Genomic DNA, 18,637 nt, shown 5'->3' with positions numbered 1-18,637 from the left:
TTTTCCACAGCAACGTCGTAAAATGTCCACGTCGGAACGACAATACTTTAGCATTTCTTCCTGAAAGTCGAAAGGGTCCGAGGCGTGAATCTGGTACCAAGCGTAGAAAGCTTCTCGTTGTTCGGTACGCATGTTGTCGGGGTCGTAATAGTGAGCCTCAGGTAAATGGGGTAGAACGGCGTGTTGATTGGCTTCCGTATTGAAAAAGTGTGGAAAGTACCCTTTAGCCATTTCTGTCATTCCAAACGTTTTAGGCATTCGACTCAAAGGCATGGCCAAATAGCTCATCGAATCTTTAAACTGTACTTGTCCCACTTGCATGAAAATGATTTTGGCTCCGTTCAAAGTGACTTTAGGACGTTCGGTGCCTTGTTCCGTATAGTATCTGAGAAGAAACTGTCCATCGTATCCGGAGAAATTGTGAGCCATCACCGTGGCATGGCGATGACAATCTCCGTAACGTTCGATGTCCTCTTGGCTCCACGTCTTGTCGACGGGGTCTAAGACCCATTGGGCAAAATCGGCTAACGTGTTTGGTCCCCGAAAGATTTTTTCACGCCCTCCGGGAATCTTGCTACAGTGAGGGCAATGACTGAAGATAGGTTCTTGAATGCACTTCTCGCACGCTCGATGAGCCACGCAGAAATTAGGAATGTGAATGCCAGTCTCTTGCATGCATTCGAAATCGAAAAAGATGAAATTGCCTTTCTTCTTGTGACCGTCCTCTTTCTCTGGTGGGGGTTGGTATTTTTGCACGTAACATTCGTGTTCCAAGTCCACGATGTGGTGACAAATGTGACATTTTTTCTTTCCTGAACATACGTGTGCCTTGGTATTATTGGTACGTATGCCTTGTCCACACGTAGGGCACAATCTCAGGAGTTGACAAGCGCATTTCTTCTGTGAACCTTGCGTCTTCAAATGTTGTTGGTAACAGGTAGGGCTGACAAACGTGCGCAGACAAGTGGAACAAGGCACTGGTTCTTCGCTCAGACAGGGTGGAGAGGCCAAACATCCTGAGCATTTCCATCCACAATGTTTGTGTTGCTCTCGATTATTATAACCATAGTCACATTTCTCACAGTAATAACCGTATCCCAGGAATCCGGTGATACTGGTAATGGTATCGAAATGGTCATCGTGATGATAAACATGAATGTATTTTCCGTCCTTAAAATCTTGGCCTCGAAACAATAGAGGCCCGCGCATTTCTTGAGGGTGCACTTTCAAGGTGTATCGTGGAGCTAGGACATCTTGCAATTTTTGCATCTCAGGAATGCCGCAGGGTGTGTCTTTGGGCAGTCCGCCTTGTTGTAACAGGAGTTCTGCTTCGTTTCGTTGTTTGGCTCGGTCGGAACGTTGAATAGTGTCCCAGGTTCTTTTCCATTCTACCGTGTTGTTCTTGTTGGCATAGGTTCGTCCCACCACGATGGCACGGGCTAAACACATCTGGTCTTGAGGGTTGTTAATTCGGACGAGACTCTTTTTGGTGTTGCGAAGGTCGTCCACCAATAACATCTTTTTGCGTCCAGTCCCTTGAGGAGGAGAGACGTGGGTCATGTCCAGTGTGGCTTTACCATCGGTGATGTCAAACTGATCATTAGATTGTTGTACGTGTTGAATCTTGTCCATGACTTTGGAAGCAGTTAATTCTGCAGGGGTGCTAAACTCGATCCAAACAGGGGATTTCAAACCGTCGTGTTGTATGGAAAGTCTCAAGCGATCGTCTTCTTTGGGTTGACATTGTCGCTTGAGTGAAGTGAGCAAAGAATCCCACACCTCGGTGATGAACACTTCTGCTTTCTCTAACGGCACGTCGGACTTGAAATCTTTAAACTTCACCGTGTATTTGTAAGCCGTAGTTCTAAATTTTCTAGAGGAGCGCTTTTCCGTCTCTCGAATGGAATAGTACTTTTCAGGGTTGACTAAGGGTGATGAACTTGGTTTAGAGGGTTGGGATTCTGGTTCACTCATGTCCTCTTCAAAATCACTGGCATGAATTTGTGCCAAGATTTCAGCCCTGGTACGAGGCGATAGATCACGTTTCTGCCTCTTACTTTCTTCTTCTTTCTTCTCGAATGAATGGGATCGTTTCATCTTGAAAGCAAAAAGTCAAATGACTCAAGTTCAAACACCATAAACTACTTTATAGTCATAGCAGACCAGCGTATATAAAAGGGTGTGTGTCTTGTCCTTTCACTATTCATTTCACTCTCAAGCCGAGCACAACGATGGAAGAGACTAACCAGATGGAACGTTTCGTCAGAGCTTTGCGAGGGGTCATTAGAAAATTCTCTTCAGACCAGCCTACGGACTACTCTCCTTCCTTTAGAGATAAAAGTCAAGATACTTGCTATATCTGTCAGAAGAAAGGGCATTGGTCTTCAGAGTGTCCAGACCGTCAAAAAAGAAAAAAAACAGGGGATAAAAAAGACAAAAGTCAAGATACCTGTTATTATTGTAAAGAAAAAGGACATTGGTCTCCAGATTGCCCAAAAAAGAAACAAGAGGAGTCAGAAGAAAAGAGGAATTCTTCAGAAGAAGAGAGGGATTCTTCAGAGGAAGAGAGGGATTCTTCTGAGGAAGAAAGAAGACAGGTGAAGAAAAAGAAACAGGAGAAAAAAAGAAGAAGGGATGAAAGCGAGGAGGAGGAAGAAGAGGAAAAGAGTGTGACGGTGAAGAAATTTAAAAAACCGAGAGACTAAACAAGGAGAAAAGAAGAAATCAATGAACTTTTAATTAAAGTGTTGTGATGTGAATTGTAAATTGGGTTGTAAAAAAATGGAGAAAAGAATAAATGAATGATATAAGGTAAGAGTCTTTGAGTTTTGATTTTAAAATAAGAAGCTACACTCACGCACTCATACACAGAGACGTACTATAAGGGTAACATGGGTGAGTTTTTTTGAGTTATTGGCAAATTGAAATTGTATTTCTTTTCGAGAAATGTGGGTGGCCCTGAAAAGGGCCTTTTTTGGTGCAGGGGTGAGTTTAAGCAATCAATTTTAACTGCCTTAAGCCTTTGCCACGGCCAAGGCCTACTTCTGGACTGCGTAATGATGATAATGATTGGGTTGAAATCACTAAGGGTGGTACGGTAGGCTTAGTCACAGGGTTGACATGTTTGGCTCGGGAAGGTCGTATTCTCTTCGGTCGTGATAAAGAAGTCTGATACATTTGTTTCAGACTTCTTAACTCCGCTAAAATGTCCAACAGTACCGTGACCGTTTGATTTTCACCCTCTTGTTTCTTTGCTGCTACTTCTTCTTGCTGTTGTTTTTTTCTTACCTCTTCTTCTTGTTGCTGTTGCTGTAGGAGAAAAGCTTGTTCCGCTTCCTTTTGTCGTTGTATAAATTTCTCCAATTCTTCTTTCTGTCTCTGTCTAAAATTCTCCACTTGCGGTAATGAAGAAGGTAACGCAGGTTCCGGAACAAATTCTTGCGAGGAGAGAAAATCCACAAAATCCCAATTCACCTCTTCTGAAAGTAAGTCCGGGTTCCCTTGGGCGGTCTCCCCTGCTGGTGCACCCCACTGGATCGTTTTCTGAGTTTCCGTCATGTTGAATCACTATCGCATAGATTGACTGCACACAAGCGCTAGCGAATCTATATTGACTACGTGACGTCACAGACTGCTCTCTTCGGATTGGATGCGGGCTGACTGAATTCTGTAACGCGTGTTCGGATTGGTGAATGAACTCAATCCGTTTCAATCCTTTCTGTCCCTATAAATAAGCGCAGTTCACTACATTGATTCACCTATTCTCGGAGCCTCAACATGTGGACCGATGTTGAATCTTCAACCCTTGTGTCAACAATGATGTTCAGGACGGACATGCTCATGTATGTCCGATCCAAGTGGACCGTTGTCTACAGGACCAACAGCAGTCTGTGGATAAGAAGAGTCTATATAGAGAGACAAGGTTGCCTCAAGAGGACTCTGATGTATGGCCCTGCTGTAAGACGAAGTTTGAGGAAAAGAAGATGTCGCAAATGCCCTTTATGTTAAGGGAATATTAACATAAACCCAAAGGCCCTTTTCAGGGCCAGCCATATTTCTCGAAAAGAGATAGTCTTTGAATTGCCTACCCCTTTTTTTAAAAAAATTTTTTTTAAAAAAATCCCATGTTAAATTCCCCTTGTCCGTAGATTGTCCCACGATTTATTCCCATGTTAATTCCCCTTGTCCGTAATCTGACCCACGATTTTTCGCCATGTTAAATTTCCATTGTCCGTAATCTGACCCAGGGGTCCCTGTAATGCTAATTCCCATTGTCCGTAATGTATCCCCTATTACTACTTATGTTTAAACGGATTATGCACTAGAGTTATTTATTTGTATTTTACGGGGATTACTTAATAAAATAATTTACTTTTATATTTAAGGGGATTATTGATTTGAATGATTTACTTTTATGTTTACGGAGATTATTAAGTAGAATCGTTTACTTTAGTGTTTGCTTGTACTGATTGACAAACCACACCGAGGACGGGTTCATACCATAAAATTGGCTTTCAACCAGGTGGACTAGAACTGGTGTCTAAGAAACATATTTAATATGTACATCTCAATCGTTAATTTTATTCTCAATAGTCGACTCTGAAGGTATATTAATTGTAAATGAGGTTAACAAGTTTATTACATTATTAATACTGGTTGAATACTATTTCCGACTTTGTTTGCAAATCAACCATACATGGTGTTTCACTTTGCAAATGCTTATAATCTAGATTCAGTTTTGTAGTGCTTAATAGTACATATTTATTTGATGCCTGACATTGTTCTTGTACATACTATCTCAATACGTATTTCTAAGTTAAATAGTATGTATGTACATGGCTTTTGGTTGGAAGTTTGTTCTCTGTCTTTTGCAGCCGAGTGCTAATATTGGCACTGTGTCAGGTTGACAATTCACTACATCTAGATCCACAACAAATTAAAACGACACGATGGCCACATCAACAGCACAATATTCTGCTTGCAGGTTGGTCGAAGATAGGACTCTGGAGCTAGAAACGGGTACGTGATAGATCAATATAACTTCACAACTTAAATACGGATAACATGATCCATCCTTATCGTTAAAAACGAAAAAGTAGGACTTAGAAGTAGTTTTTTTTATTTCAACAGTTTAATGTTAATTATGTCTATCAATCTGCATCAAGAACGTAGCTTATTCCTTTTCATAACGAACAATTTTATCAATGTATTTATCACATATTCGGAACCTTTTGCCTATAGCATGTGTAGGTTTATATTGTTGATTTTTTAATATGTGAACATATCATTTCTGATTCTGATTGATGCAAATAAGCCAATGAAATTATTGCACACCATTCTCGCTATTGATATGTTGTGGTCGTGGGAAAACTGTTTTAACCACGCCTTTGGGAACTTTTGGAAATTATTGTGCTGTATTCTCTTTTCTGATTGGGTGCGATCGTGGGAAAATTTATTTTTAATCCCGCCTTCTGGAATGTTTGTTATTAATGAACAATTTGTTCGCCATTTTTTTTTTTTGCGATTCACGTAAGGAATTGGGGAGAAAATAGTCTTGTCTGTCTGAATTTACCACCGTATGGACTTGCTATGTCATATATGCAGGACCTATAAGAGGGAGAGGGTAAAACGGTGATATATCCTCAGGGCACGGGTCCAGAAAGGGGCCCAAACCGAACAATACATTTAATTTTATAAAAGATAAATTCTGTTTGAGCGATAACTAGGAGAGACCCAAGTGTTTCTTACCCCATGACCCGCGATCGCTCTCTAAGGCCCTGCATGTATAACATATCATAACATGAAAAATGGATAAAACCCCAAGACAAGAAGAAGAAGAAGTAAAACTAAGGGTATTGTTCAGTTGATAACAATTGTGTAAATTTCGGTTGGAGGCGGTCGGTGGACCTGAAGCATGAAATCCACCGGATATACAAGCGTGGTTAAAATGTTAACTTACAGCAGTAAATATGCTAACCTCTGTTCACAGAAGAACGTATATATAAAACGGTCTCTAAACTGACAGAAATTTATCTAACCACTGCATATTTATGCGGAAACAATGTGATGCAATTGCGACACCAAATGAAATTTGTTTATTTACATACTGTGTCGTCTGGTGTTTCAAGTCAAATATCCGGTCACTAATACATTACAGTAAATATGGGAATTTCTGCATCCAGAAACCTTCTTTCAAATGAATATTGGAACAATGTTTTTTAGTCGTGAAAGTGACATGTTCGGGTACGTAAACATGGACCGTCTATTGCATTTTAATCGGTACTGCATCAAACAATATGACATCACGATTATTGGACATTCTGTGTTGAAAAATTATTTTGTATATTAAAATATTGGTTATTCGGAAGGGCGCTTGTTCTTTGACTAATAGATTGTAAGAAAAGTTTACAAATTTTAAACGTTAATACTAGTTCAACCTTTTATGGGACTATTCTTATATAACGTGTTTAGGCTCGAATAAACAGTAACACAAGCAAGCATGAGTGTGTGTGTGTGTGTGTGTGTGTGTGTGATTTGGATTTTTAACGTAACTTTAACAATTTATCAGTCATATCGCTACGATATCTGCAGTGTGGCGGTTTAAAATGATGTCTAGCACTGGGGCATCATGCCGCAAACATGTAGCATGATGTCCCACCCAGTCACATTATCCTGACACCAGGCCGACCAGTACTAACACCAACCTCTTAATGCTGAGCACCAAGCGAGGCAGCTGTTAGTACCATTTTTGGTATGACTCGGCCAGGGATCGAACCCACGACCTCCCGCATCCGAGGCGGACGTTCTAACCACTAGGCAACCGTAGCGGTTCGCAAAAGCTGTACAATATTCAACTCGTTTCATCAATTCAATATTAAATTATTACCCATATGAGATCTTCTATTTGTCAAGGTTGATTTTGCTTTGTTCAATATTAACAATCTTGCTATCAGAGTTGACGCTGCTTATTTCAATGTTAGAAATTTTGCTACTACGGTTGACGTTGCATATTGCAGTGTTAGGAATCTTGCTAATAGGGTTGACTCTGCTTATTTCAATGTTAAAAATATTGAAATCAGGGTTGACGCTGCTCATTTCAATGCTGACAATCTTGCTATCAGGGTTGACGCTGTTCATTTAAGTTTACGCTGCTTAATTTCAGTTAACAATCTTGTATCATGGTTGACGCTGCTTATTTTACTGTTAACAATGCTGATATCAGGGTTGACGCTGCTCATTTCAGTGCTGACAATCTTGCTATCAGGGTTGACGCTGTTAATTTCAGTTGACGTTGCTTATTCACATGTTCACAGTCTTGCAATCGGGGTTCATGCTGCTTATTTTAAAGTTATCATCACTGAATGTAATATGTAAATCTTCATTGTTTTCTAAACATTGGGTCATATATTTTTTTGTTTGCTTGAAACTGACAAATAAATCGTTTAATTCTCAAGAATGTTTTCGTAACACATCTAGTTTTAGCCACACTTTTATTCCATCCAAACTTGTAACACATCTATTTTTAGCAACACTCTTATCCCATTCAGTCTTGCTTTTGTTATGTTAAACTAGTGAAATACTTTTTATATCACCTCCCTAAAAAAATCATTTGTCACAGTATAATGTGCACGAGTTTCCACTTAATTTCGCTCTTCTGAATGCAAAATGCTGAGTATTATTTGGATGTAGGAACAAGAGCGCATATTTTATTAAAGTATGAAAACATTGGTGGCTAAAGATTCGAGCGCATTTTGAGGAGAGAAATTCTAGACATTTCTTGATGCGTTTTAAATTTACCAACGGATTAAAAGTAAAAAAAAAAGACTATTTTTTTAACTCTTGGCATGGCACGGAGAGTTAGTATCATACATATTCTTCCCCAGTCCATGCCTAATATCCAGAGTGATTCTGGGTGAGGACAAAGATTTAGATGAATGTGGTTTGGAAGCTTCAATTTCCATATTGCTTCCATAGACTATCCGTCCAATATCAAAATTCAAACGAGGGAGCTTATCAAGTTTAAATCAAAGTAATAGTTTTATTGTGGTCGTTCTATATAAAACACAGCTATGGTTACATGTTACAAAATAAATAAATGTCTATTATTGCTAGATTAGGTGTAGTAATGAAAACCCCACCTGTCATTATTAATGAAAATATTTGATATAAAATACTGCCGAGAAATTCATAATAGCTTATTTTCGTAAAATGATAGTGTTTATTCAATTTATAATTTACAAGAATATACATTTTAATTTGTGGTATCATAAATGTTTTCAATTTGTGATATGGTCATTTCCAGCATATGATATACATTCATATTTTTATGTCATAAAATAACATTGTAAATTGGATTAATTGATATAAATAAATTAAAGAAAAGTGAACGGAATGACCGTATCATCGTAAATGGACCAATTACATTTAAACTGATTAATCTGCATTTAGAATAAAAAATGAGCGAGTATTATTTTAACTATCAGACCACGAATGGAAAACATATTTGTTTTAAAAAAATATTATTAATTAAGACTTAACTTATATTGTTTTTGTGTGGCCTCGGGTATTGACATGGAATGCAAAAGTAACTAAATAAAAACGACTATGACACACACACACACACACACACACACACACACACACACACATATATATATATATATATATATATATATATATATATATATATATATATATATATATATATATATATATATATATAACTGAGTGAGGAAAAATAACTCTCCCAGTCACCCACCCAACAAACAAGGAAATAATTTTACACGTAAAATACAACAACAGAGATGAACCCATACCAATTCTTTCTTCGCAGCTCGAATATTTAAACTTCTAAAAGTATTAACAGCGTTAGGTATAGCAAATAGCTTGATAATTACAAAAAATTCTAATACTTTATTTCAGAAATAAAAAAATACGGAAGGAAAGAAAATTTACATCCGGTTGACCCCCCCCCAAAAAAAAAAAAACATGGGAAGAGTAAGTTTAACAACAACAATAATAACATCAGCAGGAAAATCAACTTGAATAATCTATATTAACCGTACTCATCACAACAACAACATTACAAAATTAATAGAATTAAAGAGCTGTACACTACCTTATTCACAACTATAATGATAATTCGGTACTGCTGCTTATAACGAATGTAGCAGCAGAGAAAGTGAATCCCACAAAGTATTTCGCTTAACAGAGCCTTCTATCGAGAACATTTTAGATAGAAAGATTATTTTTCACAAAATAAACCCTTCTAGTCAGAAAACATGACAAAATAGGCTTTCTCTGCTGACTAGAAGGGTTATCTCATAAAAATATCTACCTATACAACTATTTCTGCTAGCACAAGGGTATCTTGCGAAAACACTCGGTGGCGTCGTCACTTTCTCTGCTGCTGTGTGAAAGTCCCTGGCAGAGTTTGCTTGTCGTCGCCGTGCTGTCTAGTTAAAAACTGTATCTAACCCAACTCGATACCGTGTTCGAGGATCATGTAAATTTATTGTTACAAATCCGTGTGGTTTTGCCTGAGCAAGACTAAAGAAATTTCTGAATTTATTTATGGCCATGTCGCCGCTGCACCAAGTCTGATGAATATTTCGTAACGTGTGTTTGTCAACGCCGTTGAACAGCGCAAGAATGTTACTGTTATCTCTGATCACTTTCTGAATTTGTGTATATCGTTGAGTTACATAAATCACATCCACATTTTGATGTCTGCCGCGTGAAAATATCCTGGCAGGGTTTGTTTGTTTGTCCAACATCACATCGTCGTACACGACTAAATTATTGATGCTCCCGTCAATATCATCGATACCCGGCGACTCAGCGATGTCAGTAATAAATTCAATAATATCATCACCGTCGTTTATCGACGCTGCATTCTCGTTAAAATCTTTTAACACGTTGTAGCATTGCTGATCGTCCACAGATGGAGCTACCAAATACAACTTATCCCACTTCATCCACTTCATTATTAAATTAAGTAACAACTGCGTCTTACCCGACCCAGATGGGCCTATAATAATCATTCGGACAGAATTTGGTAGCACTGAGTTATTTTGATTGGCTCTCGTCGTTTTGTAGCAGAAAAGTCAGTGATCTCCATTAGATATATCATAAAATAATATGGATTTATATTGTGTGAAATGTAGAACACGTACCCCAACTGCAGATATAACAACCACTACAACAAAAAATAATCGATTTGCGCTTACAGGCAAGTGTGCACGATGCGGTACAAAAAAGTTCAAATTTATTATTTAAAAAAAAGGAGGTGATATCGCAGCCAAGTTAACAGCGCTGCCAGGAGCTCCGTGGGCTAAATACCCAGGAGAAAAACATCTTACAGGATATAATTACTGTGGTCCTGGAACCCGACTCGATATCAGACTTAATGACCAGAATCAGCCCAATCCAGGTGAGTATCCGATAAATGCTATTGATAAGGCGTGTCATGCTCACGATGTAGATTATCGAAGTAAGGATTTGCAACAGCGCCATCTCGCGGATGTGAAATTAATTCACGCGTTAAATGCCATCACTGATAAATCTTTCAAAGAAACGTTAGCATCCTGGTTAATAAAATCTGCAATGAAAGGTAAATTAGCGCTAGGTGCTGGTATATAATGGAGTCGATTTATTATTCCCCAAGCGGATATTGGAGAGGTAGCGCAGCAATTAGTAAACTCGCTGAAGCAGCAAAAGTTACTAGAGTTACTGCTAAAAATTGGTTATCCAAACAAGCAATATGGCAAATTTATCTACCGCGTCCTAAACAAATTCACTTTGCACATTTCAATGTTAGTGTGCCAAATGAGGTTCATCAGGCTGATATATTATTTCTGCCACACGATACTATTAAAATCCGAAGACGTCAAAACACATACAAGTACGCGTTAACTGTAGTTGATGTTGCAAGTAGATACAAAGATGCTGAGCCTTTAACAACTAAAACAGCATCTGAGGTTGCTTCTGCGTTTGAACGAATTTATCAACGAGGTGGTGGACCACAGAGTGGTCTGCGATGGCCAAATTTATTACAAGTTGATCCTGGCAAAGAATTTCAGGGTGCAGTATCATCATTGATGAAGCAACATAACGTTACCATCAGACGAGGGCATACTGAAATCCACCGTGATCAGTAAATTGTTGAACGATTCAATCGAACACTTGCTGAGCGGTTATTTGGATATCAGTACGCGAAGGAATTCATTCAGGACACGATATTGCACGAATGGGTTGCAAGATTACCAAGCGTGATAGCTGCGCTAAATAATGAAATTACTCGAACAACCAACATGAAACCTGCCATCGCGATCACAAAAAAAAAAAAAAAACATATACCACAACGACGTGATTCTTCAGTACAACCAATATTAGGTGATGTCACTGTGAGATATTTATATGAACCAGGTGAACTTGAAGGCGTTAAAAAAAGAGCGACTGATCCTATTTGGAGTGTTACTACACATAAGATATCTAACATAACAAGATCCACTGGTAGACCAGCAATCTACAGGTTGGATTCGACTGCTCCTCAACGTGGATTCACACGTGAGCAATTACAAGTAATTCCCGAGGACACACAATTACCACCCCGATCACTTAACTAGCACCCAAGGCGCTGGCGCCTCTACGTCGATTACACTCAAGACAGGTCAACATGACATCATCGCGTGTATGACCGCGACTGTTATATTTTCTATCTACGGTGAATTGTCTTGGATTATTACTCGAATACTGCCATAGCATTATACAATTACAGCTCGCACAGTGAGTATTCTGCTGTTGTTTCAGCGCAACAACGAAGTCATCGTCGAGGTCGAAATCGCGATTATATTTTTTCACTCTGTTTGTAACCGGCGAGTTTTTTTCTTATTATGTCGCTGTTGTTTTCATTATTAATTTTATCAGCTATTTAATCTTCCAAGACTATTCTTCGTAGTTGAGATATTCTTCTGACTCTGGACACAGCCAAGTAGACCAAGTTTGACCATTCGATTCGATCATCAATAATCCAGACAGTTGTATCACTGATAGTTAGTCCTTGAGATGAATGAATTGTCATTGCGTATCCCAGCGTCCACGGGGATTTGTTCATTTTTAGTGCATCTTTGACAGCATTAATATCAACTAACACAATATCATTCAATACTAAATTCTGTTTCCTTGACTCTGTCCCAGGAATATCAACATCTATATTCTGTAACCGCGTATCAGCTGGTCTATAACATAACGGCACTGGCAGCATTGGAAACTTTTCTTGTTGTAACTGAAATAGTTGTTGTTGAAGTGTGTCTCTGACTAACTTTCTACTTGCCACTTTCAAATCGTTTGGTTTCCACGCGCTCCAAAAGTCGCTCATTAAAGTTTCAGGAATCATCTCGCGAATAATTTCACATTGAATTTTATTCGGTTGTAATCTAATTAATGTTTTAAATTCCTTCAACGTTGCATCAAGTGCTCTATGATCATCAGACACTTCTTCATAATAATCAACAAAATCTTTTAACCATGAATGTGGAGATACGCCGACAAACGGAGGTGGCTGACCGTGATCGCCGCACATTATCACTGCAGTATTCGCTGTTAGCAGCCAATCAAGAAATGTTTTTAACGTTTCCAACGGCACCGTACATATCTCATCCCAAATTATTTTCTCGGGAATATATTTTGTTCCCATTCGATCTGACGTCCACACTCCGTCGCTGTATTTGAAAAAGCTGTGATAAGTACAAGAATTGACTCCTCGTTGCTTCATCTCCCTGGCAAGCCTGTGTGTAGGTGTTAGCACAATCATATCTAAATTTCGAAATAATTCAATCGCTCGAGTTATCTTGCCAGACCCACCCGGTCCGTTCAAATAAACGGTTTTGTGTCTGGTGATTGGATCATACACAGATGGTGCGTTCGACATTTCTGATAATTCTGATTTCCAATAATTATCCTTAATTGTAACATCAGAGGATTCACAATATTCATGTAACATCTCCGCTTTTATTCTCCACGAACTTCATGATTCATCGTAAAAGTCTTCGACTTTCTTTGTAAAACGAGCCAGTGATTCTAAGTATCTTTTATTGATATAAAATGAATCCGTTGAAACTCTAACTGCGGTGTCTGGAAATCGATTTATCATTGATAGCAAATTTATAGAAACATAAGCCAGCATCGAAGATCTTAAATGCGTGTATTGAGGCGATTCTCCGTCGATATAACTTACAATTGTGCCCAACTTTTTCCCGTCGGACAAGAGCGCGTCCTCCCGATTACAAAATATATTTCTCGCAACGGCGTCAGCAATTATAAAATCCAATTCAGCATCATCGATAATCAGTCGCGAGTGATGTAGTTTGTGATCATATGCAGCACCTTCTTTTTCTCCCGAGATCCTTTGCTATTTTTTCACTATTGCTAAGTTTGATCTTGAGAACTTTAGGAGCCTCACCGATAATGACATCCATGGGAGTATTTGGACTCTCTCGTGCATACTCGCTAATAATTTCATCGAGGCTGATACGCTCCAGTGTTGGTAACCAAACTGAGGTCTGCGGTCGATATGATATGATTGCTTCACTGACAGTCAACGATACCAGTATTCGGCTGTCAAGCATATATCGCAGTAACACTATTGGTACCCAGCGCTTTTCACTGAAGTGTCTGCCAAACCAAACATAACAGCACGGATGAAGTCTCGCAGCGAATTCAAACGACGTCACACGAGCAAATCCTGTCAGGTCAAAGTCGGGTAAAGGACCGTTTATAGCAACTCGTGTCATCGAGTTCGTTGGATGTCCAAATCGCTTAAAGTATTCGCGGCACTCGCCCATCCCGAGAAAGCTTCCCGGATAACACGCGATCATATCCACGGAAATCATATCCCGGTAGTCATACCGGGTATTCCACAGCCCGCCATGCCCATACTCGACACAACTTAATTGTATATCCGAGAGAAACTGACTTCGGGTTGGTCTCCATGAATTTCTTTCTCTTGCTGTGTGAGCGGCAACACTCGGAATTGTAAAACAATTAACCAGTAACTGCTCAGTGTTTTCTAAATATTTCTCTGCGAGTTTTTTCATTTGTTGTTGCAACGACTCCGTCCGGTATAATTCACCGTTGGGTTTTACAAATTGATCATACTCGGAATCTTCGGAGCTTTTAAACAACCACATCGACACAGGGTCGGTTTTGCTTATCTGCTTGACAGCATCAAATATATTTCCCGAATAATATTTCACAACACGATCCCGCGGAAATATCGTAACTGCGTTAGTCCAAGCATGAGCGTTATGATCAATGATATTTATTGGAGCCCCGTATCGATTATATTTCGATTTGCATAATACTTCCTTTGTTATCGTTGTTACGGTTATGGGAAATCTTAATGCGTTTTCTAGCTTGGCAACATCGTTTATTGACGCTCCTGTGTGTTTGACCCGCTCAGCCCACGCTGCTATCTTGGACTGTCTTAACGCAGTCAAACCGTTTCCGCGCATCGCATTTTTAAAATGTTCCATTACTCACTCGTCTACACAATTCAGTGCCAACGATCTAGTCGTCAACGACGTAGTCATCCTCATCGGGGTGAGTTTATCAATTTTTGTTTTTTATTGGATAGATTCCATAAATGACTGCGGTCACAGGATACGCTCGAGCGTAATATGGTTTATCAATCCCGGTCAGCATTCCTGGTTTGGAATCTTTACTTAACAGAATGGTATTTCCGCTAGCAAGAACAGGGTCGAGTTTGTCACGGATAATCCATGTATCAGAATCTGCTTGCACAATAAATTTTATTCTGAAAAAAATATTTCCGACCACCTTGATGTTCATCAAGGGTGAGATAATCAATAATTGTTTTTACTCGTGCATCATTCTTTGTAGCATCGATGACTTTGTCAACGACATTGACTGAATCGTCGCGGATAATTTTAAATGACGACCACACGTGAGATACGCCGTCGTCGCGGAATTCTTTTTTGGCATTCCTGATAATATTAAATAGATCAGTCGGGATTGTCGTCGTAAGTCTCGGGTTAGTCTGTCAAGATCGAATCTCCCGGCGCCAACTGCAGATAACCTCGAAAACTCCTCCATATCATATTTAAGACAAATATTTAAATAAGAAATATTATATATACAAATGAATAATTGCAAGTGGTTAAAAGTTGGATCTGTAACAGTCTGCAATAAGTCCTGCAGGAAGGAATTCGGCGGTGAACACCTACAAAGCATCAAACGAGGAAGCACAGGACCTATACCAAGCCTGCGATGTGGTATTGGGGTCAGAGGTAAAACGCAGTTGTGTGCAATGTGCGGAGGAAAGCGATACCGTAAACTCAAGCGATATTACAATTAAAATAATGGAGATGCGCTGAAATCCGAGCGTGATTATTTAACTAAGTTTTCGGACAAATTATAAATTAGACAAATATATTATTATATAAATGAATCAAGAATTTGTCCCACATCCAACCATTAAAAATTACGAAGCATCTCGCGAGGGAATAGTCAGAAATAGCAGATTAAAAAAACCAGTTGGTGTTGTTAATAATGCTGGTTATCTCACATTTACTGCTGGAAAGAAACATTATCTTAATCATAGGTTCGCGTTCGAGTGTTTCCATGGAATAATCAAAGACGGTCTTGTAATTGATCACGTTGATGGACAGAAACTTAATAATAATTTATCCAATTTAAGAGCTGTGACGCAAAGCCAAAATTGTTGGGCTGGGAATGCTGGGGGAGGGGGAGAGTCTAGGGCAGTTGTATCCATAAATCTAGATACAAATGAAGAAATAATATTTCCATCTATGAACTCAGCTGGCAGGTATTTTGATATTTGTATACCCTCAGTACAAAAAGTCGCAGAAAATATAACCAAATCCGCGCTGTCAAAAAATAATCAGAAAATTGTTTTTCATTATCACTAAAATCCTAGGATTTTTCAAACGCAGATGACTCGTTAGGTATGTCTCATGCAATTAGTTCCCTCCCTTTGTGCAATGTCATTACAGGTAAATTTATCGAGCGCGGCTTAGCCGTATATTCTTTACAGGTAACACAGCGAGCAGACGGTTTTCTGTGTACAAGGAAGTAAATAACTTCCCTTTATTCCTTAACAAGGTCAAGAATGAGTTTATCGTAGACAAAGGCGTAATTGTCTATTTATCTTTTTTGCGGATAAAATCTATATTTTATTACACTTGTTCGGGGTTATGGTTCATCTGTATTTTCCACATGATCATATTTAAGAAAAAAGCAAATAAATCATTTTAAACAAGTCACGCCCATCGCATGAGCTATTTTTGAGCTTCCAAGTTTCAGTCGGTTTATATACGATACGATCCTATTAGAAGACGGAGTCTTCGAAGTTCAACAGCAATCAATACCATTTCGTCATGTCCGCTCATGGCGGATGCTTTTTGCGTCCATCCAGGGGTTGATTTTCGGGATGGTATTGTCCCGCTGTTGAGTGTAGAAAATGACTCCGTTAGGATAAGTCGTCTTACTATCTGTCTGTGCTGTCCTTAGTTACTACTATATTTCTGTACAATACTAATGTAAGCATGCTAAAATGCGGTGGCAATTTAGAAGCTTTACAGATGTAAATACTATATGTCTACAATACTTCTGTGTAGGCTTGCTAAGATGCGGTGGCAATTTAGAAGCTTTACAGATGTAAATACTACTGTCCTAGGATAAGTTAGAATTAAGTTATATAGTGTAAAATACTACTGTAAACTTGCTAAAATGCTGTGGCAATTTAGGAGCTTTACAGATGTAAATACTATATGTTGTGTGATGTCCCTATATGAACCTTGCTAGCATATCATCAGGCTCTCTAGACTGTTAATTGACAGGTTAGGGGCTCACATGGGGTCGTGTTTCCGCTTCTGAGTTTGGTAGGATGTCATAAGACACCCTAGAGGCTCAAGGAGATGTGATGTCTATTTTTTCTTTTAAATATATAAAATTTATATATATATATATATATATATATATATATATATATATATATATATATATATATATATATATATATATATATATATATATATATATGAATTACGAAAATATCAATAATGTGATTGCTGCTATTAAAAAATTAGAAGAACAAGGATTTAATATATCACTAAATCCTGGAACAATTCTGTCTGATTTTGAATCATTATATGAAGCTAAATGCGCAGGGCGTTATATTCTTCCTGCTCAATATCGATTCATAAAAATATTCAAAATAATTTGTATAAATCGCTGGCCACAGTAGAAGAAGCACAAGTAAATGAATTTGTTTCACTGTCTCATGCAATTGAAAAGATTAGGTTGGCACTGGCGGGCGAGTATGAAATGAAAAAGATAATAAATACTCGCGTTAGAAAATTAAAAAATTGTATGTCCGCTGACAAAGTCAGCGATGAAATCAAGGACAAAGTCAACGACGAAGTCACTGACGAAATCAAGGAAGTAAATACCTCACCTTGATTTTACTTGGAAGTCACCTTGATGAAATGAAATCGAAAGTAAAAAAAATATATTACTTTTTATTTACTTCCTTGATTTTATCAAGATGACAACAAAGTCCCGGGACAACAAGGTCCCCTGGACAACAAAATCAAGATGACGAAATCAAGGTGATTAGTTGGTCGGGTTCAATGCAGGAATGTGCATACTTGAGAATTTGATCTCTGTCACATACTATTGCGGTAATATGCTCGCGTCTGAGACTATCTAACTGTTGCTGTGTTAGTAAGAAATCTTCTTCTCCGTATTCATCAATAAGCAATTTAACGTTAATTTCTTCTTGTGCAAATGCAGCCTTGACTGATTGCTTGAGTGCTTGTTTGTCATACACGAAAATATCGGTGTGGTGGTACATATTTAAGATATAAATCTATAGATTTGTCGATCTAAATACGCGTATATACTAGAGGATTTGATGTATATCGCAATGCGCGATCACAACATGATCTTTCATCAATACTTGCAGTTGTGCATCAGTCAGTATAAAATCGTCATGACCGTATATATCAACAATTATTTTTTCCGGTGTAACTTTTCCGGTTTTGACAGCGCTATCAAGAACTTCTTTATTATGTATGAAACATTTCACGCGGTGATAAATTATATGATAATTGCTTGATTAATTGTGGAAATCCTAAAAATCTTCGATTTTCAAGTCGAAGACTTAGGCGATTTTCAATATTTTTTTATTGTTTAAAATAATTTATTGAAATATTTTTTATGTTGACGGTGACATCACTGCTATCGTTGTCGTCGTCAGTGACATCACTGCTATCGTTGTCGTTGTCAGTGACATCACTGCTATCATCAATGAAATTATCATCACATTTTTCTTCAGGGACATTATTATAATATAATATTATTAATTGAAAAATCGTTTTACGATTGAAAGCCCCGAAAATCGAAGATTTTTAGGATTTCCAAGTCCTAAGGACTTTCAGTCCCGAAAATCGAAGATTTTCAAGTCGAAGACTTCCGCGATTTTTACTAGTAAAGTGAAATGCACGAGTCATGTTATATTATTGTTTAAAATAATTTATTGAAATATTTTTTATGTTGACGGTGACATTACTGCTATCATCATCGTTATCAGTGA

The 18,637-nt window shown here is 38.2% G+C and overlaps 1 protein-coding gene across 6 annotated transcripts in view; it reads left to right on the top strand.

Moving 5' to 3' along the window:
- Positions 1-18,637, top strand: part of LOC149788763 (uncharacterized) — a 168,994-nt gene that overhangs the window by 24,069 nt on the left and 126,288 nt on the right. For all 6 annotated transcript variants that reach the window (XR_016424243.1, XR_016424242.1, XM_089974858.1 and 3 more), the window contains exon 2: positions 4,875-5,019. Coding sequence is in view for 4 of the 6 variants with exons in the window: in XM_089974858.1 (XP_089830984.1) it covers positions 4,950-5,019 (70 nt within the window). In the remaining 2 variants the exon portion in view is untranslated. The remainder of the gene's footprint in view (positions 1-4,874; positions 5,020-18,637) is intronic.

Source organism: Sinohyriopsis cumingii, chromosome 11, assembly GCF_028554795.1.
Source record: "Sinohyriopsis cumingii isolate HCF-2022 chromosome 11, ASM2855479v2, whole genome shotgun sequence".
Lineage (NCBI taxonomy): Eukaryota > Metazoa > Mollusca > Bivalvia > Unionida > Unionidae > Sinohyriopsis > Sinohyriopsis cumingii.
Note: the sequence above shows the minus strand (reverse complement) of the source record. Positions and strands in the feature narration are given on the sequence as shown.